Here is a 23,202-nt window from a genome sequence, read left to right as displayed (position 1 = left end):
TCTGCTCGTCCTGAACTGCGTTGTGGGATCCTGAGGACATCCGCGAAGTGAGGGTCAGACAGCTGCCCGCCTCGGGGGTGTGGGGCTGACACAAGGAAGCGTTAAGTGTGAACCTCGGGCACTGCACCTGCCTCACGGAGCGGCCCTCCTGATGGGACAACAGATACACACACCGTGGTGGCAAGACAGCCTTGCTGGCAGGTGCCCCGGCTGTCCCAATGCCCAACTTTCCAGGTTTACGAAATCCAGTTCCTGATTTGGACAGGCGTTTCTCTACAAAAGTTGCTTCAGAAATTCCCAGCCCGGGCTCAAAAGCCTTTGTTCCTGCCCAGAGCCTGAGCTGAGGAGCAGGAAGTGAAGGCTGTGGGAAGTCCCTGTGGTCTGAGCACAGGAGTGTCCTACCCGGCTCTGTGCACCCCCCAGCCAGACTCAGGCCCTGAGGGCTGAGCGAAGGGACCCTGGGCGTGAGTCCAGGCCTCAGAGACAGGGTTAGGGGCACGTGAAGGGCTCCTGCTGACCCCTCTGGACATGCTTAGGAACAAAGAGCCCTTCTGCAAGTGGGCACGCAAGCCTGTTCCCCTCCGCTTCCCCATGCCCTGAGGCACTGCCCACATCAAGGCTCTACTTCAATGCATGCAGTGTGCACAGCATTTTACAGTCTGCCCGTCATTCCTTCCTGCCTGCCTCTCCTCTGGTGGCGGAGTGGGAGGGGGGTCAGCTGTTTTGCAGCTATTGGACTGAGAGAGCAGAAGGGATGTGTCCAGTCTGCCCGGTGGTGCTCAGGGGTTGAGTGTCGACCCATGTACCAGGAGGTCGCCAGTTTGATTCCCGATCAGGACATATGCCCAGGTCGTGGGCCCGATCCCCAGTTGGGGGCATGCAGGAGGTGGCCAATCGATGTTCTCTCTCATTGATGTTTCTATCTCTCTCTCCTTCTCACTTCCTCTAACAGCAATAAAGAAAAAAAAAATTAAAAAAATAAAAAGAAGGAATGTGTCCAGAGTGCAGACCTGGGGACAATACCCAGGATTTCCATTGTGCCAAAAGAGCCCTTGTGTGAACCCAGATGGTTTGAAGAAGTCTGAGTTGTCTTCCCTTGATGGCAGGATCTGGGAGCATGAAGCTAGAGAGCAGGTTCTGAATGGCCAAGAGGACAGGTTGAGAACACAGGGCCTTCCAGAGGCGGTGGGAGAGGGACTGGCCTGCGACTGGCATCACGCAGGTGCCCGGGCTGTGGAGCCTGAGGGTACCTGGAAGAGACATGGGCATCCTGATGCCTCCTAAGCTCTGTCCCAGCCACGGTGGCCTCCATGTGGTCCTTAGACCACGAAGAACCGCAGGCACACGGGGCCTTTGCGATGGCTGTTCCCTCCACCTGGAACACTCCTTCCTTTCTTCACCTCACTCAGGTCTCAGCTCGGACGCCACCTTCCCTGAGAGGCCTTTCCCGACCACTTTCCCAACACGCACCACAACTACGCGCCTCGGAAATGTCATGCGTTCATGGCCTTGTCGCTCTTACCATCGTCCAAGGCTAGTGTATTTCTTCACTTGTTTCCCGTCTGCCCTCCTCCATCGGAATGTTGGAGACCTGTCCGGCTTGTCCCCAGTGCCTGGAGAGTGCCTGGCGCACAGGAATGGGCCACACGTGTCTGCATATACGGACGCGTGTGAAGTGGCAGCGGGGGGGGGCCAGGTGCAGGCCCACTGGTCCAGCTCAGTTCCTCACACGTGACCTCCAGTTTTACTCAGATAAGAACCGGTTTGGTTTCTGTGAGCCTGAGTCACTGTTCAGGCAGCAGGGCCTGGCCAGCCCTGCGTGGGTGTGTGGGAAGGCAGGCTCCTCTATCTCTTCCTGTCCCAGGTAGTCAAAGGGAGCGGCAGCTCCCAGGGAGGCGCTGGTGGCTCAGGTCCCTGCTGTGCAGCAGCTCAGCGTGGAGCCAGGGGCTGGAAGACCTCGGACGACCTCACATTCTAGCAGGTCCTCCCCATGGCTTTAGGTAAGCTCCTTCCACTCCTGTATGTTTAAACCTGAAATACGGGGAGGAACGCGTCCGCTGTTGGTGTTTGCCAACTGCCTTCAGGCTCTGAAGAGCAAGCGTCCAGGGCAACATCAAGGGCGGGGAGCTCCAGGCCTGTGTGGGAGGCCCGGCCGCCGTGGAGGCCACGGCCACGGCCACCATGGGGAGACCACACAGTCAGGTGCTGGGCCCGCAGGGGAACAGAGGGGGCGCTCTTAGAGTCTTCTGCTCATTTTCCACGGTTGATAGAGACGCTGGAATTGGGGAGATATCTCTGTAAAATGAGAGAAGGACAGTGTGAGCTCGCTGAGAAACACAGAGAGGCTGGAACTGGCCACGGGGCTGAGGGACAACAGGGAGGCTGTCACTAGTTAAATCTAGCAGATGCTTGTCCCATGAGAATGCAGGCCCAGGTGGCCAAAACTTCTTTTTTAAGAGTCAGGTATTCTAATTTTGGTATGTGTAGTATTTTGTTTGGTTAAATAAAACAAACAATAAAGGGATCAAATAAAATAGTTTATGGGCTACTGGTTTGCAAGCTCTGTTAAGATCCGTGTGGGGCACAGTCTGTCCAGTATGGCTCAGTGATTGAGCATTGACCCATGAGCCAAGAGGTCGCCAGTTCGATTCCCCGTCAGGGCACATGCCCAGGTTATGGGCCCGATCCCCATTTGTGGGCATGCAGGAGGCGGCCAATCGATGTTCTCTCTCACTGATGTTTCTCTCTCTCTCCTTCTCCCTTCCTCTCTCTCTAAAATCAATAAAGGGAAAAATAATCTTCTCTTCTTTAAAAAAAAAAAGGGTCTGTGTGGGGCAGAGAAAAGATCTGGATGGGTGGTCTGCAGACGCAGTTCCCCTTCTGAGCCGGCCTCTGGCAGGTAAACTCTCCTTCCTTCTGGTCTCACGCTTCTCGCTGTCAAGGGGAGGCTGGCAAACCCTCAGTGCAGGGACACCTCACCGTACGGCGATTCACAGGGTTGCGCTTTGCGGATACTGCACTTTTTACAAATTGAAGGTGTGTGGCAGCCCTGTGTCCAGCAAGTCTGTAGGGGCCGTTTTCCCAATGGATTTGCTCACCTCATGCCTCTGTGTCGCATTTTGGCATTGCATTATTTCCAACTTTCTATTACTGTATGTGTCATGGTGATCTGGGACCAGTGATGTTTGATGTTACCATTGTCCCTGTTCTGGGGCGTGCACGGCACCATGTAGACATGGAAGTCGATGAATGCTACGAGTGTTCTCACTACCCGCCGACGGCTGTCCCGTCTCTCTCCCTCTCCCTGGGCCTTTCTGGTCCCGGAGACACACCTGTAACCAGGCCAGTCAATGACCCTGCAGCGGCTCCCGAGTGCTCATGGGAAAGGAAGGGTCTTACATCTCTTCCTGGCGACCTGCTGTGAAGACTGTTGAAATGACAGCGAAGGCTTAGACCATCACGTAAGCTTCGCTGACAGATCAGTAGCAGGATTTGAGAGGACTGACTCCAGTCCTGAAAGTAGTTGTGCTGGGGCTGTGAGGCCTTCAGACAGCGCTACACGCTGCAGAGAAATCAGCTGTGAAAGGAAGAGCCGATGCGGTGAACCTTGCTGTCATCTTATCTTAAGAAACTGAGGCCAGCCCTGGCCATTTGGCTCAGTGGTTGAGCGTTGGCCTGCAGACCGGAGAGTCCCGGGTTCGGTTCCTGCTAAGGGCACGTACCACAAAAAAGAAAAAGAAAGAAAGAAACTGGGGCCTGACTGGTGTGGCTCAGTGGACTGAGCATTGTCCCATGGACTGAGAGGTCCAGGTTTGATTCCTGGTCAGGACAGATGCCCGGGGTGTGGGCTCGATCCCCAGTGGGGGGCGTGCAGGAGGCAGCCAATCGATGTTTCTCTCTCACATCGATGTTTCTATCTCTCTATCCCTTCCTCTCTCTCTAAAAAATAAACAAAAACATATTTTTAAAAATAACTAGACAGCCACCAACCTTCAGCAACCACCACCCTGATCCGTCAGCAGCCATCAACTTCGAAACAAGACCCTCCACCAGTAAAAAAAAAATTATGACTTGCCGAAGACTCAGATGGTGGTTAGCAATTTTTTTTTAGCAGTAAAGTATTTTTAACTAAGGCACGTAATTGTTTTTTTTTGACATAATGCTATGGCACCCTTAGTAGACTGCCCTGGGCACGTAACTCTCACATGCATCCAAAACACAAAAGTGTTGTGTGACTCACTTTATTGCCATGTGCACTTTATTGCAGTGGTCTGGAACGGAAGCTGCAATATCTCCGAGGTGTGCCTGTCATCGCAAACATGTGCACCTGCAAGCCAGGTGCTCTGCGGAGCTCTTCACGTGGTCTCTCTCCTTGAATCCTCACAGCCACCACGCGCAGAAGGATTATTACTGTCCCCATTCCAGAGGAGGAAACGGGCATAGAGAGGTTAATTTGCTCAAGGCCAGACAGTTGCTGTAAGGGAAGGAGTCGAGCTTGGCTGCAGTCTGTCTGCCCACGGTGCTGTGCTGTAGGGGCCCAGAGACCGAAAGAGACCAAATGCAGAACACCAGCAGCCGTTCCAAGGGAAGCCAGTCCTCCTCCTTCCCCGGTGGGTGGAGCTGTCTCTAGTGCGATGTGTTACTCTGTCAGCCACGGTCCTGTGCATTTTCCCACTGTGTAAGGAGGATCCCAGAACCACTGACATACTGGGGAAAAATCACTGTACTTAAAAATGGTTCCTTCCAAAATATTTTAAACTGGCACATGGGTGCTAATAAATGTATTTGCACTTGAGTTGAATCGAATTCAGGAGACAGTTCATGCAAGCCCAGTGAGGACACCATGTTTCCTGGGAGGAGGAATCACCTTCTCCGTCTAAGGCCAGGGCATGGGTAGGCACCCCTGTTGCCAAGCAGAGAGGGCTCTGAGAAGAGAGAACACGGAGAGACTCTTGGTTTGACTGAAGGGCAGGGGGAGCGAGGACAGAGGGGCGGGATGAAGACTGGCCACCCAGTGTGCACCTTGGGCAAGTCGTCTGCCGCACTGGACCTCCGCGTCCTCCCTCTACCCCTGACCTCGGGATAAATCCTTTTTAAGACCCAAGTTAGAAAACAATTTGAAGCTTCCAGATATTGACCATATAGTGATTACATAGTTGGAGGCAATTAAATATGAATCTTTAAATTAAAAAGTAATTGACCACTATTAAATCTACTATGCTCTCTTTTCTTGAGTGGAAGACTTAAATTTGGGAAGCGCTCCTTTGTGCTCTATTTATATAATATATGGACCACGTCTCTGCTGCTCAGAACATACTGCACAGCCCTGGACAGTATGGCTCAATTGGTTGGAACATCCTCCCATGCACTGAAGGGTCATGGGTTCAATTTCTGGGCACATGCCCAGGTTTCAGTTTCAGTCTCCAGTTGGGCTTATAGAGGAGGCAACCGATCGAGGTTTCTCTTCCACATCAATGTTTCTCCCTCTCTCTCTCCCTCTCCCTTCCTCTCTCTAAAACAAAAATCAATAAAAACATATCCTCAGGTGAGGATTAAAAAAACAGAAAAACAACAACAACAAAAATACCCAGAAAACACCCATACTGAACAGGCAAGGTACAATGCTTGTTAATTGTACCTCCAGTTTGGGGCACAAACCACCAGATGGCGTCAGCACTTTTTAAGGGTTCATGGAATATGGTGACCACATCAGTTTTCCAGGGACTGAGAAGTTTCCAAGATGTGTGGCTTCCAGTACTGAAACTGGGAAAGTCTTGGAAAGACCAGGGCAACTGGCCACCCTAGTCTGTAAGCAGTAAAGAACTTTCTCTTTACCCATGTAAGGGTTTGTTTTTTATTAATTAATTAATTTATTTATTTATTTATTTTTGTTACAGATGTTTCTTTTTCTCCCCATTGATACCTTCCTCCCAATCACTCCCGCCCCCGCACCCAGCATTGTTGTCTATGTCCATGGTTACGCATACATACATATAAGTTCTGTGGTTTATCTCTTTCCTCCTCCCCCCTCTCTGTGGTTTGTCAGTCTGGACCTTATTCCTTTCTATGTCTCTGGGTCTGTTTTGTTCATCAGCTTGTTTTGTTCATTATATTCCACAAATAAGTGAGATCATGTTATGTTTGTCTTTCTTTGATTGGCTTGTTTCGCTTAACATAATACTGTCCAGGTCCTTCCATGTCATCTCAAAGGATAAGAGATCTTTCTTTTTTACAGCTGCATAGTATTCCATTGTGTACATGTACCACAGCTTTTTTTATCCACTCATCTACTGATGAACACTTGGGCTGTTTCCAGATCTTAGCTATTGTAAATAGTGCTGCTTTGAACATAGGGGTGCATATATTATTTCTGATTGGTGTAAGGTTTTAGAATAATCCTTTCCTCATACCAAAAAAACAAAGCAAAAAACCACTAAAATTTCAAAGCAAGTGTGGAGCCAGTTGTTGCTCTGTAAGACATGAGTTGAAAACCAGAGGAGAGCCATAAGAACAAAGGTAAGTCTTGCTTCTGTGGACTGTGACAGGCAGCACAGAAGAAAAGGCAGCTGCCACCCTGGAAGGAGGGCAGTATGGGGAGGGATACAGGAACCGGGTTTAAATCCTGCCTCGGCCAGGGTCTGGCCAAGTGATTTAATCTTTCTGAGCCTTGGTTTCCTATTCTACAGAGTGAGCATGCATTCACTCACCTCAAAAGTGGTGTAAAGGTGCCCGCCTTGCACAACTTGTTATTGTGTTTTGAGGACCAAGCAAGATCTGTATGAGAGAGGAGAACACAGCCTGAAAACAGCAGGCGCGAGCCACAGCTTTCCCCTCCCCCAATTCTTGTCCCCCTCCTTCTGCCTGTGGAGAAGCTGTTTCTAAAGCTTATCATCAGAGCCAAGACAGCAAGAGCAAGCATGAGCCTCTGGAAACACAGGGTTAAAAATAGAATGGCTTTCGGTGCAGATCCATATCAAACCCAGAAACTGCTGGACCAAACCTTCTTGGAAGAAGCCGAGGAAGGACTCACTGTCAGCCGACCCCTTAGACCTGGAGGGAGAGCAGGCTTCTTCTAAAGCAACGATGGTCACCATCGGCTTTATACACGCCCTCCCGACTGCTCTTGGCCTGCTGAGGGCAGATACGGTCACCCTTGATGCTACGGCGTGGTGGGCAGAGATGCCCAGGAGAATGTCTCCCAACCTGACCTGCTCCTGTAGGGAGCTTCTAGTAAGCCGCTGACTTGGTTAAAATGGACGTGGCCACATGGCAGGGCTGGGTAGTTGGAGACTGACAGACAGGATGACAGATGGCGTTGTGTTGTCCCGCTTCTTCCTCTGTGGACTGATGTCCTCACCCAGCTCTTGGAAAGAGTCTTCGTACCATTATCTTAGTAAAAATGTACAAAGTCAGGACCACAATATTGCCCTTATTGGGGGCTGTGTGCTGTAACACTCAGGCATTCAAGAGTTGGCTGAAGGACAAATTATGAGATTCCACCAGGACAGTTTGAGCTGTCCACCCAAAGCCAGCTGCTGAAACATGTACCATCAGTGCTTGGGTGAGCTGGAGGCACAACTGAAAATGTTTGCACGGAGTCATTCAAGTGTCCTGATAAACTGGATTTATCTGTTGGAATTGTTATCTGCAAGGGGACAGGACCTGTAGGAGAGCCATTGGGCCGAGGAGGAGGAAGACTGGATTTGGGGAATGGGGTGATTTCTCTCCAGAAAGGCTGCAGAAGCATCCGAATCTTCCTGTCTCTGTGGGGTGCTGGAGACAGTGAGATGGACAGGCATGTCTCTTCCCGACTCTGCATTTGGTAACATTGTGTTGGTGACTTGAAATCATCCACAGTGAAAGTACTTCAGCAGGAAAATCAGTCATTGTTACAAATCAGAACATTTTGTTTCTGAGATTTAGCTGCCCAGCATTTGCCAGCGTACTCTACCCTGTCTTCAGGCTCAGTGTCCCCGAACCACAATCCAAGTCTCATCCATCTGTCTATGGTGCCAGGTTGACCTTAAAGTGGATCTGACAATGTCGCCACTAGTTCACTTTTCTTTAGTGTAAGTTCCCTGCTCCCTGGTGTGGTGTTAACAGCTCTTTCTCCTCTGGCTTCTGCCCAAACCTTAACCACTTTTCCTGCCCCAAGTGTTCCTCAAACTTCAGCATAGTGAATAATAAGACTTAAAAACACACAGCATTAAGTTCCATCTCTGGCCTAGGTTGTTTAGAACCAACCTTCCTGTTGTGATAACTAGTACTGCTAGACAAAACATATTCCAAAAATATCTGAGCGCACCAAAGAACAGCCAAAGCTTATTAAAAATTGATTTTAGAGAGAGAGGAAGGAAAAGGGAGAGAGAGATAGAAACATCAATGACAGAGAACATCAATTGGCCGCCTCCTGCATGCCCCCTACTGGGGATTGGGCCCACAACCTGGGCATGTGCCCTGACTGGGAATCGAACTGGTGACCTCTTGATGCATGGGTTGACACTCAGCCACTGAGCCACACCAGCCAGGCAGCCAAAGCTTTTTTAAAATCACTTAAAATTTTTTTCAATTACAGTTGCCGTACAATATTATATTACTTTCAGGTGCAAATCCCAGTGATTAGATGTTATATAACTTACCCAGTGATCATCTTGATAAATCTCGTTTGACACCATATATAGTTATTAGAATATTATTAACTATATTCCCTATGCTGCACTTTACATCCTCATGACTACTCTGTAACCACAAATGTGTACTTTTTAATTCCTTTACCTTTTCCACCCCCCAACACCCTCCCATCTGACAACCGTCAACATGTTCTCTGTATCTGTAGGTCTGTTTCTGTTCTGCTCATCCATTTTTTTTTTTTTAGATTCAAATGTTTATAGATATGTATTTATTGTCATTTTATTGTTCATTGTTTTTATCTTTTTTTGTCTTCTTCTTAAAGAAGACCCTTTAATACTTCATGTAATACTAGTTCGGTGATGATGAACTAACTACTTTAGCTGTTTCTTGTCTAGGAAGCTCTTTATATGTCCTTTGATTCTAAATGATAACTTTGCTGGGTAGAGTAATCTTGGTTGTAGGTCCTTGGTTTTCATAACTTTGAATAATTTCTTGCCACTCCCTTTTGGCCTGCAAAGTTTCTGTTGAGAAATCAGCTGACAGTCTTATGGGAGCTACTTGTAGGTAACTGTCTTTCTCTTGCTGCTTTTAAGATTCTCCCTTTGCCTTTAACATTTTGCATTTTAATTATGATGTGTCTTAGTGTGGGCCTCTTTGGATTTATCTTGTTTGGGATTCTCTGTGCTTCCTGGACTTGTATGTGTATTTCCTTCACCAGGTTAGAGACATGTTCTGTCTTTATTTTTTAAAATAAGTTTTTTTTCTCTTTTTAAAAAATTTTTATTAATTTATTTTTGTTACAGATGTTTCTCCTTTTTTTCCCCATTGATAGCCTCCTCCCACCTCCCTCACCCCATACCCAGGTTTGTTGTCCGTGTCCATTGGTTATGCACACATGCATATAAGTTCTGTGGTTTATCTCTTCCCTCCTCCCACCACTCCCTCTTCTGAGGGTTGTCAGTCTGTATCAAAAAAGTTTTCAATGTCTTGCTCTCTCTCTTTCCCTTCTGGCACCCCCATGATGCGAATATTGGCATGCTTGAAGTTGTCCCAGAGGCTCTTTACACTATTTTCACTTTTTGGGATTCTTTTTTCTTATTGCTGTTCTGATTGGGTGTTTTTTGCTTCCTTATATTTTAAATAGCTGATTTTATTCTTGGCTTCATCTACTCTACTGTTGATTCCCTGTATATTATTCTTCATTTTAGTTAGTGTATCCTTCATTTCTGGCTGGTCCTTTTTTATGGTTTCTATGTCCTTTTTCATGCTGTTGAAGTTCTCACTAAGTTCCTTAAAGTTCTCATTAAGTTCTTTTAGCATCCTTATAACAATTGTTTTGAACTCTGTACCTGGTAGTTTGCTTGCCTCCATTTTATTTAGTTCTTTTTCTAGAGATTTCTCCTGTTCTTTCATTTGGGACATGCTTGTTTGTCTCCACATTTTGTCTGCTTTCCTATGTTTATTTCTATGTATTAGGTAGAACTGCTATGTCTCCTGAACTTGGTAGAGTGACCTTATGGAGTTGGTGTCCTGTAGGGCCCAGTGGTACAGCCTCCCCAGTCACCTGAGCTGGGTGCTCCAGGTGTGCACAGGAGGAAAACAGACAACAGGAGGAAACCCAGCAGGGGTTCCAATGAGGAGTTATCTGGGGGGGGCGGGAGGGTGCAGCCTTTGCATGAACCACGAATAAAATGTTGAAGGACTTAAAAGACAAGACTGAGACTTTGGGCAGAGAACTGTAAACTATGCAAGAAAGGAACCAAATGTAAACTCTAGAACTGAAAGACACAATTAACTGAAATTGAGAGAGAGATGGCATTTATGTGAATGGCACTGTACCAAACATTGTACAGGTATCAACAACCAGGGCCCGACCTGAGGTCCCCGTCCACCTGCCTAGTGTCATTCTTAGGACACGGACAGCCTGGTTTTTCTATCTCCCTGTAAGTGGGACTTGGTGACTTCTGCAGTCACAGTGTCTGGTGGGGCAGGGCTCAGCACGTGGGAGGCGCTGGACACGGTCGTGATGCCTGGAGCTCAGAGGGGAGGACAAGGGGCCACTGGGAGGGCCAAGTCCACTGCGTGGTGCTGTCATTAAACTTGACTCAGGAAGCAGAGTGAAGCTCTGAGCACCAGGACTGAGAATAAGTTTAGTCAGAGGTTTTCTGTTGGTCGGGACCTCAACTGTTGTAAGACGGAACCGAGTGGAACCGTGGCCAGAAGCATGCGGGGAGGGAGGGAGCTTCTCCTGCCCCTGCTTCCTGCCCACCCCGGGGGGCAAGGGCCCGAGTGCAGGGCAGGGCTGACTGGGTCAAGGGCATTGTGATTGACCTCACTCATTTTACCTGGAATGACAAACACACTCAGTCACAATCTATTGTCTGAATATTTCCTACACGCCAAGCTCAGGGCTAAACACACCATGTGCCATCCTCGGTCCTCATAGCGCCCACGACAAGGCTTCCCTTATTGTCTTCGGCTAATGGATAATGAAACTTGGACCAAGAGAGCTTGGGCACATGTCCTGGGAGGCCCAGCTCATAAATGACATGGGAGGACCTAGTCCAGGTTGCCCAGCTCCAGGTACGTCCACCCCAGACCCAGAAAGGCCAGAGGGCCACTTCTTGGGCACAGCAGGCAAAGGGACACACCTGTGAAAGGTGGGAGCCCACAGCTTGGGCTCCCCAAGAGAATCTGTCTCTGAATCTGGGTTGGGGACCAAGGCACATGCCCAGGAGCCAAAATGGGGGCAGGACCTTGATTGTGGGTTCGCACACATCACCTCCTTCAAGCAGCCCTCCCCTGAAACTAACAAAACAAACAAATCGCCCCCTGGCTCTCAAAGGCAGATACCATTTCTCAAATGTATCTCAGCGGGTGGACGACTCCCACCAACGTACAGGGCCGGGAGCACAGAGCAGCAGAACAGATGAGCCACTGGCCTCTCCAAGCAGACACCAGGGAGGGGATCCAGTTTTTGCAGAAATATTCCATTTGCTCTCATGATGAGCTCTTTAAAGATTTAGGAAATTCTTTAGTAACTTCCTCTTTTTCTTTAGTGAGTCATAATTAACATATTATATCAGTTCCAGGTGTAGAGCATAATGATTTGCCTGTCATCACGCATGGTTAGATAATTTTTTTTCTTGTGATGAGAACTTTTTAGATAATTCTTTCTTGTGATGAGAAAGTTGCTCTCTTAGCAACTTAAAAAAATTTTTTTTTCTTTATTGATTTTAGAGAGAGAAGAACGGAGAGGAAGAGAGAGATAGAAACATCGAAGAGAGAACATCGATTGGCCACCTCCTGCATGCCCCACACTGGGGATTGGACCCACAACCTGGGCATGTGCCCTGACCGGGAATTGAACCGGCGACCTCTTGGTGCCTGGGTCAACGCTCAACCACTGAGCCACACCAGCTGGGTGCTCTTTGACCAGCTTTCAAATATACATTTTGACCTTTCTCTTTGAAGGGTTTACCCTCATTTGGACATAGGCTCTACTTTGTTGGTTGAAAATAAAGTCAGACTCTTACGTCGACTGCTTCAGGACGCGGCCCCTGACTGGGAGTCACATTTGTACCATTAACAAGCTGGACACCTGGGGCAGGTCCCTTTCCTTCCTGGGTGTAGGAGGACTGCGGAGTTCCCATCATCGCCCAGGTCCCGTAGAAACCCCTCTGGCCTTCGTTCTACCCATAGAGACAAGTGTGCTGACCTTTTCCCTAAGTCTCTAGAATGTGCTAAGTAGGGAAGTTGATGTTTCGTACTACCTACTGTGGGCCAGAACACTCCCCTGCCCTCCCCTCTCCTCCTGTCCCTTCTCTTCCCTTTCTTAGCACGAGGAGGCAGAGGACCCAATCAGGGAAGTGACTTGTTCAAGGTCACACAGGTGGCTACAGGCTAGTGGCAGAGGTGGAATTCGGATCCATTTCTGACCTGGTGCTGAGTTCACTGCAGTGCCCCAAGACCATATAACCTCAGAGAGCTGGAGGACAGGAGCAGAGCGGGCCAGCCCCTCCCAGGAAGCGGGGTCTGGAGCAGGGGCAGGAAACCAGGCAGAGCCACGCCATCTGTACATCCAGTCAGACGGGGCTCGACCAGCTTGTCAGTTACAGCAATTTTAACTGCTTTTAAACAGCAGCTCTGCCTGGCTGGTGTGGCTCAGTGATTGAGCGTCGGCCCATGCACCAAGAGGTCACCGGTTCGATTCCCGGTCAGGGCACATGCCCAGGTTGGGGGCCTGATCCCCAGTGGGGGGCATGCAGGAGGCAGCCAATCGATGTTCTCTCTCGTCGATGTTTCTATCTCTCTCTCCCTCTCCCTTCCTCTCTCTCTAAAATCAATAAAGAAAAGTAATAAAATAAAAATAACTTTATAAAAAATAAATAAATAAACTACAGCCCTGAGGTGAGTCATCATGAGACTCACAGATCCTGAAATGTTTACTGTCTGGTCCTTTTACAGAATGTTCCCAGTCCCTGGTCCAGAGTCCAGCATGGTTGTCCCTCCTTCAAAGGACACAACGTCAGGGGACTGTCCCTTGTGCTGGGGCACTGGCACTCAGCATTAGAAAAGGATATTTTTACTCGAATTCATTGTTGCTGGTTTTTTTAATTTGAATTTATTGGGGTGACATTGGTTCATAAAACTATACAGATTTCAAGGGTACAACTCATAAAACATCATCGCACCCTGCATTGTGCACCCATCACCCCATTTTCCCAGCCCCCCCTCTGGCCATCACCACACTGTGTCCATGGGCTATGTTCTTTGGCTAATTCCTTCACCTTCTTTCATCCAGTCCCCTCCCCCCCGTCCCGATAGCTGTCAGTCTGTCCCATGTGCCTGTGCCTCGCGTTCTCCAAATTTGTTTTAAGTCGGTCGACAAACAGTCCCTGGACACCCGTCGGGCAGATGAGGGTGTTTGGTTTCGTGGTGCTTTTCTTCCCAGGAACTCAGTGAAGGGAAACGGAAATGTCCATTTTGGGGAAATTACACCCGGGAAAAGGGGCGGGACGGTTACAACACTGCATTGCGACACCTGGCAGGGCTGATGGTGACCACAGCAAGGTTTCTCTTTTTGGAAATGTGAGGGCATTTCCGCTTCTGAGAGGACAGGGCGGCGACCACGGTTTGGCTGAGCGCTTATCTTCTTTATAAGCAGCTGCTCCGGGCCCGGAATGGCAGTCCCGACTGCCCGCCGCGCCACAGGATGGACATGTGCAGGGCCCCCCCCAGCCACCTCATCTCTCTCCTCCTCTTCCTGTTCCCTTCAGAGACCGCCTGCCGTCCCTCAGGGAAGAGACCCTGCGTGATGCAAGCGTTCAGGTAAGGCTGACGGAGGGGTGGACACAGCACAGCCGGTATGTCTAGGCCGGAAAGATGTCCGTTATGGGAACGGGGGGCTGCCGTACACGCTTCCGAGCTTGTGTTTCAAAATATCCCCGATGCGCACGCTGGGCTGGCTTTGGAGGCTGCTCAGCGCGTGATGGACCGTGCCCAGGGGCCCAGCTGGGATTTGGGCCGAGCGTGCTGGGCAAAGAAGCAGAGAGGACACCGGGTGTAGCGTGGCCCCAAGCTCTATCTGTCTGCTGACTCGGTGGAGGATGCCGCCCGCTGGGGCCTCAGTTTCCCCGTCTGTGACATGGGGTTTACAATGACCGCCTGCCTGCCCGACACAGTGGCTGTGGAGATGACGGTGTGATAGTCCTCTGGGGCCGATGAAGTGCCCCAAACTATTGTGATTTTTAAAAACTGGGCCAGGAGCTTTGTGAGATGTCATCATCACGGTTGTGAAAATGAGAGGCTGCCATGCGTCTACATGCGCCCTCTGCCCTGTTACCCCTGGACGGAGCGTGTCTGGGAGACCTCACCTCTGGTGCCGAGACCTCTGGCCTGAGGCTGCAGGTCGGCTGTGTGCCTGTGCACCCCAGGCAAGTCCTCGCCCTCTCAGACGTGGGAAGGGGTGGCGGTGCCACCCCTGTGGGCTGGGAGCTCCAGGAGATGCCCCTGGAGGCCTCCGGTCGGGGCTGTTCAGTCCCTTCAGATGGACACTCATCCAGAACTAAGCATAATGACAAAAGGTCAAATGTTTGCACGTGCAAAGGACTTCACAGTCTGCACCACCACCTCAGCAAGCTCGTGGGCTCCTCAAAGCCACCTGATGAGGCAGTGTTGTCAGCCATGCGTCACAGGACAGGAGATGAGGCACAGGCCCGTGGCCGGGCTGGTGGTCAGCAGGGAGAGGCAGGCCCACATCCGTCTTAGGCTGGAGGGGCCTGTCACCGAGAAGAAAAGACTGGGAGCCAGAAACGGGCTACCGGGTGAGCTGGACAGGAAGCTGACCCCTTCCAGGGACAGCTGCCCCTGCTAGAGGAAGCAAGCCCCTGGTGGATGGAGGACAGACCTCATCCCTTGAAATGTCTAACAGTGTCCTGTGGTAGCTACTGGTCTCTTTAAGTTTACATTTAAATTAATACTTAATAAGATTAAATGAATAAAAGTAAAATAAAATTTAAAAATTCAGATCTTCAGTCGCACCACATTTCAAGAGCTCGGTAGTGATGAGGGGCTGGTGGCTACCACGTGGGACAGCAGACAGAGACCAGTTTGCCCCGGAAAGTCCCCCCGGCAGGTGCTGCTCCAGGGCTGAATCCAGGAGCTGTCCTGGAGCCTGGGGACGAGGAGCAGGCGCGGAGTGGCCTGTCTCCTACTCAGCTTCGCCTCGGTTGTCCCCTCATGCCACGGGTGTGCGAAACCACTCCCCAGGCAGATCGGCGGATTCCGGGGCACACGAGAAGGGGCTGGGCCCAGGGCAGGGTGCAGCGTTGTCCAGTACGATGGGTCCTTTTGCTTCTCAGAATCTGGGATGTTAACCAGAAGACCTTCTACCTGAGGAATAACCAGCTCGTCGCTGGATACTTGCAAGGACCAAACACTCAGTTAGAAGGTGAGCAGCTCCCAGGGATGCCGATGTGTGCGCCCAGGGTCACTCTGCCTGCGGTCTGCAGCCGGGCGGCCTCTGTGCCGTCCTGATCCTGCTGGGGAGGCCTGTCCCTGGAGGGCACCTGTGAGGGCAGCCTCAGGAGTGCAGGGACGGGAGAGCCTAGGTGGGGAGCCACCACCCGCAGGCGCAGTGGTCCCGGGCCACAGCTGGGGTGGGCATGAGGCCAGATCCAGCCTTCCCTCCCCCCTGGGCCTGTCAGCCCCGGGTCCCTGTGTGTCTGAACTCACTCACTCCCACAGTGAACACACCACACAGCTGGCCTCGTCCCTTACTTGTTGACACACATCCAACGAGTTTTGGGCCAGATTCTAAACAAAGCAGATGAACCGGAGAGCTGCCCCCAGTCTTTGTCTCCGTTTCCCCTTTCGTACCACGAGGCAGACGGGTGCCATGATGGGGGCCCCAGCGCTGGCTTCTGGGATGCTTTCACGCCCTGTCGCCGGCATGGCATCACCTCCATCTCCCCACCCTGTCCCCTACCCTGCCGCCCCCTCCTTACCTGCAGGAGGGCCAGACCTGCCTTTCCTGGCATTGCTCCTAATACACATGCGGAAGCAGGCGGCTGGGCTCCTACTGCTCCGTGAGGCCCGGAGACACTGGGGGGCGGGGGGGCGCAGGCGCAAAGTCACCAAACCTGGGGCCCCACGCAACACCGCGTGTACGATATTCCCTGCCCACGAGCAGCACCCTGGTTGACCTGAGGCACAGGTGTCCCGGGGATCGAGGGAAGGCTAGAAATCAGGTGGAGCAGAACCTGGGCGACCTGGTCCCCGAGGAGCAGCGAGGTGGTTGTTCGTGGATTGATCTTCTGTTTGGATGCAGACCAGAAAGATGGGACCTCCCTGTCCTATGACTTTGGGTGCAATGAGGGGGACGGAAGAGCCCCAGGGAGGCCAGGCTCGCCTCCATCTGGGACGCCTCCTCTCCACAAGCTGAACTTCCCCTCTGCTCTCCCACAGAGAAGATAGACGTGGTGCCCGTCGAGCCCCAGGCCGTGTTCCTGGGGATCCACGGCGGGAAGCTGTGCCTGGCCTGTGTCAAGGCCGGCGACGAGATCAGGCTGCAGCTGGAGGTAAGGCCCTGCCTCGGAAGCAACCGCCCCAAGCCCGGTGGCTTGACCAACCGCCAAACGTGCTTTCTCAGGGTTCTGTGGGTTCTCGAGAGCAGCTGGTGGCTGTGTTTCGCACGGGGTGGCGGGGCCCTTCCTGCAGCTACATTTGGCAGGGAGGCTGGCCAGGGCAGGCAGTTTCTCCTTCCCCAGGCTCTTCCCACAGGTCCCCCAGAGTTTGACGTTCAGCTTCAGCTTCTTTACAGCATGATCGCTGGCTTCCAGGAGGGATTATTGCAAGACCACAAGCACATATTAAACATCTGCTTGCATCATACGGCTCATGTCCCCTTGGTCAAAGCCCGTCATGCGGCTGAGTCTAGCAGCAGTGGGGGAGGGGACAACACAGGGGTCTGCACCAGGGGGAGGCTCATTTGGGGACCTCGGTCTCCGTGTGCCACTCTCTTGTCCAAGGGCCTCCAACCCCCTTAGACTTGGCCTCTTTCAGCAAAGCCCCGCCCAGTCCTCGTCCGCTCAGACCCGTGGGTTGGCATCCCATCCACCGCCCCGCACACTTGGTCCCACGCAGTGTTAATGGGCTGTTCTCACAAAGGACGGCTTTGTCTCAGGAGCTTGCGAGGCAGGTGGCCATACCCACAGTGGCCATAACGTCACTCCACCAGTGGGCAGGGCACATTTCCTGACAGCGACCACCTGCTCCGTGTGGAGTAGGGATGACGCTAGAGGGACTGCGATACTCCGCCCACCGTCTGCACTGTCCCCTCCTCGGAGGCACAGACCCGAGCCGAGCTCGGCCTCACAGGCCTGGGCCTCCGTGGATGGGGCCATGTGTTCATTAAACTTTTTGGCTCCTGGTGAGAATGGCCAGAGATTTCCAAACCAAGGTGTGGCCATGGGGTGTGGGGTCTCCTGCAGGAGTCTCTAAGTCAGCATTGCTCTGTCCCTTACTGCGGGCGGCCTGAGGCCCCTGGTGGGGCGTGGGGGGCGCAGGAGCTCTCACCCGCTCACCTCTTGCCTTCCAGGAGGTCAACATCACTGAACTGAGCAAGACCAAGGAGCAGAACAAGCGCTTCGCCTTCATCCGCTCCGACAGCGGCCCCACCACCAGCTTCGAGTCCGCCGCCTGCCCGGGCTGGTTCCTCTGCACAGCGCTGGAGGCCGACCAGCCCGTCAGCCTCACCAACACGCCCAAGGAGGCCGTCAGGGTCACCAAGTTCTACTTCCAGCAGGACTAGTGGTGCCCCCACCCCAGCCCGTGGTCCCAGCTGCTGGTGGAGCCCCAGAAGGAGCTGCAGGAGCCCGGGTTCAGGACTCCGTCTGCAGCCCCTCAGCCGACACAACCTTCATGCTGCCCCCACAGTGGTCTTTCTAAAGTGCAACTCGAATCCCAGCGCAGCTCAAAGCCCTACCTCCTGTGTCCCCTGTGCCTTCCGGATAGCACCCGGGCCACCGGGCCGCCCGCACACCCTCTGCTGTCCTCTCCCGCCCCACTGTCCACCCCCAGTCCCTGAAGCCACTCACTCACTCCCATCAAGTGGCTCCCCAACCTCGTTTTGCAAACCTTGGGATAGCATCTCTTTTAGGGTCTGTGGCAAAATGAAAAATAAGGATTTCATGGTATTTTTAAAAGCCTACTTTATCCAGTTTTAAAAAGTGCTTTATTTGGGGATTATGTTCTTTCTGGAAGGGGGTGAGAGATTAAAATATTCCTGTGTTTGTGAAAAATTATGGTGAAAGTACTTCTCCTTTTAATTTTTCCTCCTTATTTTATACCCTAGCCTGTAAAAATGAGACGTTAACGTACCATGTTAGTCCCTAATTTTTCTCCCTGAAACGTTCCTGTAAGTCTGGACCCCGTTGCCCAGGCCCAAGCACCATCGCCACTCCAGACCCTCGCGGCCGCCGGCAGTGTCCCCGGCACAGCGGCGCTCGGCCTCCCTCTCTCCGAGGAGTGGGTCGCTCCTTCACCATCGCCGCACTCTGACGCCCAGGCTTGTTGGAGGGGCTGTGCGTCTGGGTGCTGTCCACACTGGGGCAGGGACGGGGACTCACGTGTCCCGGTCTTCCAGGGCCGAGCATGTATGTGTCCCGTCCATATGTGTCGTATATGTGCTGAATGTGTGCTGAATGTGTGTTGTCTATGTGTTATATGTGTGTTGTATACATGTTATACATGTGCTGTACGTGTGTTGTATACATGTATATGTGCTGTATGCGTATTGTATATGTGCTATACGTGTGTTATATACATGTTGTATATGTGCTGCATGGGTGTTGTATACATGGTGTGTGTGTGCTGTATACATGTTGTATATGTGCTTTATGGTGTTGTATACAGGTTGTATATGTGCTGCATATGTCCAGTGGAAGTTTCCTGCTCCCTGTGACTTAATCTCTGTTTTACAATAAAACCTTGAAAACGCATCTACTTTGCTGGCTGTGTTTATGGCCCCCAGGCTCGGGGCAGAGGGTGCGGAGAAACGGGGAGGTGGAGGGTTTCCTCACAGGGGGCCAGGCCTGGCTGCTTGTCCTCTGAGTCCTGCCCTCTTGGGCCTCGCTCTCCCTGGACACACAGGAGCAAGTCTCCCTGCAGGAAGGTGTGGGGCAGCATTGCCCACAATAGTCCCAAATCGGAAACAGCCCAAACCCCATCGCAGAAGAGCGGATCCTGTGTGTTCATTCGGTCCAGCTCGACAGCTAAGAAACGGATGACCTGGCCCACAGCCTGCAACGGCGAACCTCTGGGCTCGACCATCACACCCTGGGGCACAAGCATCACAGAGGCAGAGGCACGATCCCATTTACGTAGAGTTCCAAACAGGCAGCGTTGGGCAGTTGTGTGGAGGGATGTCCAGAAAAGCAAGCGAAGTGCAGTAAGGCGTGCTGTCCCCGAAAGCCGGTGGCACGCTGCTTCTCAGCACCGATGTGCTCGGGCAGTGTTCTGTGTGTCTGTGTTGTATTTCAGTTTTGAAATGTCCAATAAATAAAAAGCCTGTCCCTGGGATGAGAGGGAGGAGGCGTCTGGAAAGGATATAATCAACAGGAGGAACATGGCATTTGGCCCAATGAGGTGGGTGCACTAGACCCTAAGAATGACGGCTCATTCGATATCCCTCAGCTAATGGGTGAGCAGGGACTGCTGTCCTCCCTCCTGCCAGGAGTCCGGCCCCAGCTGGCCCCAAGTCGCTTGCTTGTTCCAGGAGAGTGGTGACTTAGATCCAGTTTCCAATCTGGGAAGGGGCCCCAGGAAGAGAGGCTGAGCATCTGGGCTCCAGCCCTCACCCTGCTCTGCTCTCTGCTCACAAACCAGACTTCCTGCCTGGCTTTATTTGAGGAAGAGCTCTCATTGGTAAGAACCTACTGCATTCAGCAAGTTCAAAGGCAAGCGATTGGAAAAGAATGTCACGATCTTGTCTAGATCTCGGACCCTGTGACGACAGGCCGAGGAGGTTGCCCGTCTCAGCTTCTGTTCCTTGTGTGTGAAGTGCAAGCAGCCTGCTCCACGGGGACCATCCGAGGATGAAACGCGATGACGTGGGTGAAACGCTCTGTGTGATAAAAGGGTGCGTGAGGTTGATGTGTTTTCAGACCTGATACAAGGAGGAAGTTCAAGGCAGAAAACTCTTCGAGGCTGAACGGCAACAACAGCAGTGAATGTGTGACTCTGCAGCCGTGCTGCCCTTCAGAAGCTTTGTGTGATGAGGTCAGTTCCAGGCAAGACCGGGGAGCAGGCACGAGACCAAGCCCTGGGATTCTGGTGCCACTTCCTGTTTGCACGGGTGCTCCTGGATGAGATAAGGTCTTGGAGCCTCAGTTTCCTCATTGCTAAATGCAGATAATCTATAGCTAATGCTAAGGGCTGAGTCATCTCGTTTACTCTTTGCAATGCACTTCTGTGGCAGGTACTAACATTATTTCCTCGTATCGACCCTGGAAGGGCCAGTGCACAAAGCAATCCGCTTGAGAGCCTTGGTGCTCCAAGTGTGGTCCACAGACCAGCAGCAGCACCCAGATCTCACTCCAGACTCGCCGACGTAGGGTCTAATCCTAACCAGTCTGCAGGTGGTTCTACCCGGGTTCAGGTTTGAGAAGCTCATCTTTAAAGCCCAGCACCTCCCTCCAGCTGACCACACCGAGACCTCCCTCTAGGCACCTGCTCACCTAGGTGCACAGTGTCCTTCAGGACAGGAGGAGCTCTGAGCCGCTGTCATCCTAGGACACCCGTCCACACATGCAGGGATTTCCATTTTCTTCTGTGAGGCCTCTCAGATGCCCAGATCGACGCTCAGTGTGTCCTGGGTGCTCAGTCAATGTTTGATGAATACATGAATTAGCCACTGCTAAATCAATAGAAGTTAATGTGTTACCTGGATCAGAAAATGTGAGCGGACAGGGGACTTGGGCTAGCTGATTTCCGAAGGAAGACTGGAAAGAGGTCCCGGGGGTTTGGGTGCCTTTCGGGGAGTGAAGAGTGAGCACGAGGTGGCAGAGGCACTCAGGCGTGACTGCGTGGCGCTCGGACCGGCTACTCCGGGGGCCCTCGCTGTAGGAGTCTGGCCGCTCAGTGGCGGTTGCTGCTTAGGGGAGAGGAGGGCGCGGAGCTGAGGGAGAGGGGAGGGAAGGGGGCTGTGTGTCTGGGAGATGCACTCAGTCACACAGTGGGGAGCTCGGGGACAGAGAGCACCGAAGGACAGCAGAGCTCGGGGTCTCTGTGACCTGGGTTACCCATGGCTGGCAGATGTTGGGTACAGTTTCATGGGGAATGCAAAGCAGGCAGGCTCAAAATGGCTAAACATCTGCTTGTCTGGGTGATGTTTAAAACAAGTGGATGTGGCCTGGCCGGAGTGGCTCAGAGGCTCGAGCGTCACGCCACCAACTGAGAGGTCCCGGTTCGATTCCCGGTCGGGGCACATGCCCAGGTTGTGGGCCGATCCCCAGTGGGGGTCATGCAGGAGGCGGTCAGTCGATGTTCTCTCTCACTGATGTTTCTATCTCTCTCTCCCTCTAAAAGCAATGAAGAAAAAATATTTTTAGAAATGGCAGGGATTAAACTCGACCTGTGTTCTCATTAGGCTCACCTGCAAAGTTTTAAAAACATGATGCCAGTGCCCAACCCCTCCCCCCAGGACTGGTTTGTGGGTTACTGGGGATAAAGGAAGTACCTCAGCATACCAGAGCCTGCACCCCTGGACCAGATGTCTCTGGACTCAAGGACCCTGAGTTCAAGTCCTCCCAGCGGCTCCCTCAACAAAGGCCCCCACCCAGAGCTTCTGCAAACGCAAAGGAGAGAGACCGTCCTTCACTACATAGAATGTCTCCGCCAAGTCACAGAGCACTCTGACTGTATTTTAATGTGGGTTGAAGGTACAACAAGGTTTTCTACTCTCTCAGTCACAAGGCTGGTGAAGGAACCCTTCAAACTTTACTTTTTCTTTTTTGGCATAAATCGTGCTATAACAGCAGGTGTTTAATTTGTAAAATTCGTGCAAACCTGGGGGAAACCAAATACTTTCGTGTTTTCCCTTCACACAACTGTGAAATCTCTAAGTCGTAGCAGCAAATCTCAACGTGCCTGATGATAAGATCAATGCCCAGAAAAGGCTGGAGGACAGTGAAAGATGTCTGCGGGGTCCTTGGCCTCAAACTCAAAAAACTTGTCTAGAAGGATGGTCAGCTTCCAGAGGAATGTGGCCTCTGGGTCTCCTGCAGCATCGTGTGTGGGGTGGGGTGGAGGTCAGGGGTTAAAGGCGGTTCAAGAAATGCCAAGAGCCTGCAAGATGGCAGCAGGCAGGTGAAGTTGCACTCACCTCCGCTCAGGACCACAGCAGAGCAGCAGCTAAAGTACAGAGCAATCAACCTGAAGCACCATCCGCAGCCTAGCTGGTAGGAAGGGTCTCCAGGGGAACCTGCATCGGGACCAGGAGGAAAAGCACAGGCCTGGAAGGGGCTGGCCCCACACCCAGACAGCAAGCGGCGGCCCAGAGGGCATCTTGGCTGAGGAGGACCCTCCCGGAGGAGCGAGGGGCCTCAGCCCAGGGCAGGGTCCTAGCCTGGCGCACCAGAGCCAGGAAGAGGAACACACACTATGTCTGGCTATAAAGCCAGCGGGATTCCACAGCTCCGGGGAGAAGGGATGGCTCCCGTGAAGGCCCAGTGCGCAGAACCTCAGTTGAACACTCACCCTGGGCCTTGCAGGGGACGGCGGCTCGGAATGGACTAGAGTCATAAGGGAGAGATTGAGCGGCGGGGCTGTGGGGAGGGGCTGAAGTGACAGTGGCAGGGACCCTGTGCTGATCTCTCTCCCACACCACCCACGACGTCATCTTTCCTGGACCAAGCTTTCCCCTCTGAACATCAGCCCGAGGAGTGGCAATGGCATTTCTCCTGATGTCTGGAGCGCCACAAGCAGGGGTCACTCCCAGTGAGAGGTCTTTGGGGGACTCCAGCTTGAGCCGGAGAGCAGGCCTTACTGAGGAACTCTTGAGGATGACCG

General features: G+C 52.2%; 1 protein-coding gene across 3 annotated transcripts; it reads left to right on the top strand.

The window, feature by feature from the left end:
- The first annotated feature begins 1,839 nt into the window (after nt 1-1,839).
- On the top strand, nt 1,840-18,865 carry IL1RN (interleukin 1 receptor antagonist). Of its 3 annotated transcripts, XM_036262830.1 has the most exons (5): nt 1,840-2,000; nt 13,911-13,962; nt 15,495-15,583; nt 16,600-16,712; nt 17,732-18,865. In XM_036262830.1, exons 1-5 carry the CDS (start codon nt 1,991-1,993, stop codon nt 17,942-17,944), a joined length of 477 nt encoding a protein of 158 aa, XP_036118723.1. In that variant the 5' UTR covers nt 1,840-1,990; the 3' UTR covers nt 17,945-18,865. The 3 variants fall into 3 exon arrangements, with proteins under 3 accessions (XP_036118723.1, XP_036118722.1, XP_036118721.1); XM_036262829.1 differs by lacking the exon at nt 1,840-2,000 and having other exon boundaries at nt 13,753-13,962; XM_036262828.1 differs by lacking the exons at nt 1,840-2,000; nt 13,911-13,962 and having other exon boundaries at nt 13,971-15,583.
- The last annotated feature ends 4,337 nt before the right edge of the window (nt 18,866-23,202 follow it).

The sequence above is a fragment of the Molossus molossus genome, unplaced genomic scaffold (assembly GCF_014108415.1).
Source record: "Molossus molossus isolate mMolMol1 unplaced genomic scaffold, mMolMol1.p scaffold_m16_p_15, whole genome shotgun sequence".
NCBI classification, from domain to species: Eukaryota; Metazoa; Chordata; class Mammalia; order Chiroptera; family Molossidae; genus Molossus; species Molossus molossus.
The sequence above is the reverse complement of the archived record's forward strand: the minus strand, read 5'-3'. Positions and strand labels throughout refer to the sequence as shown.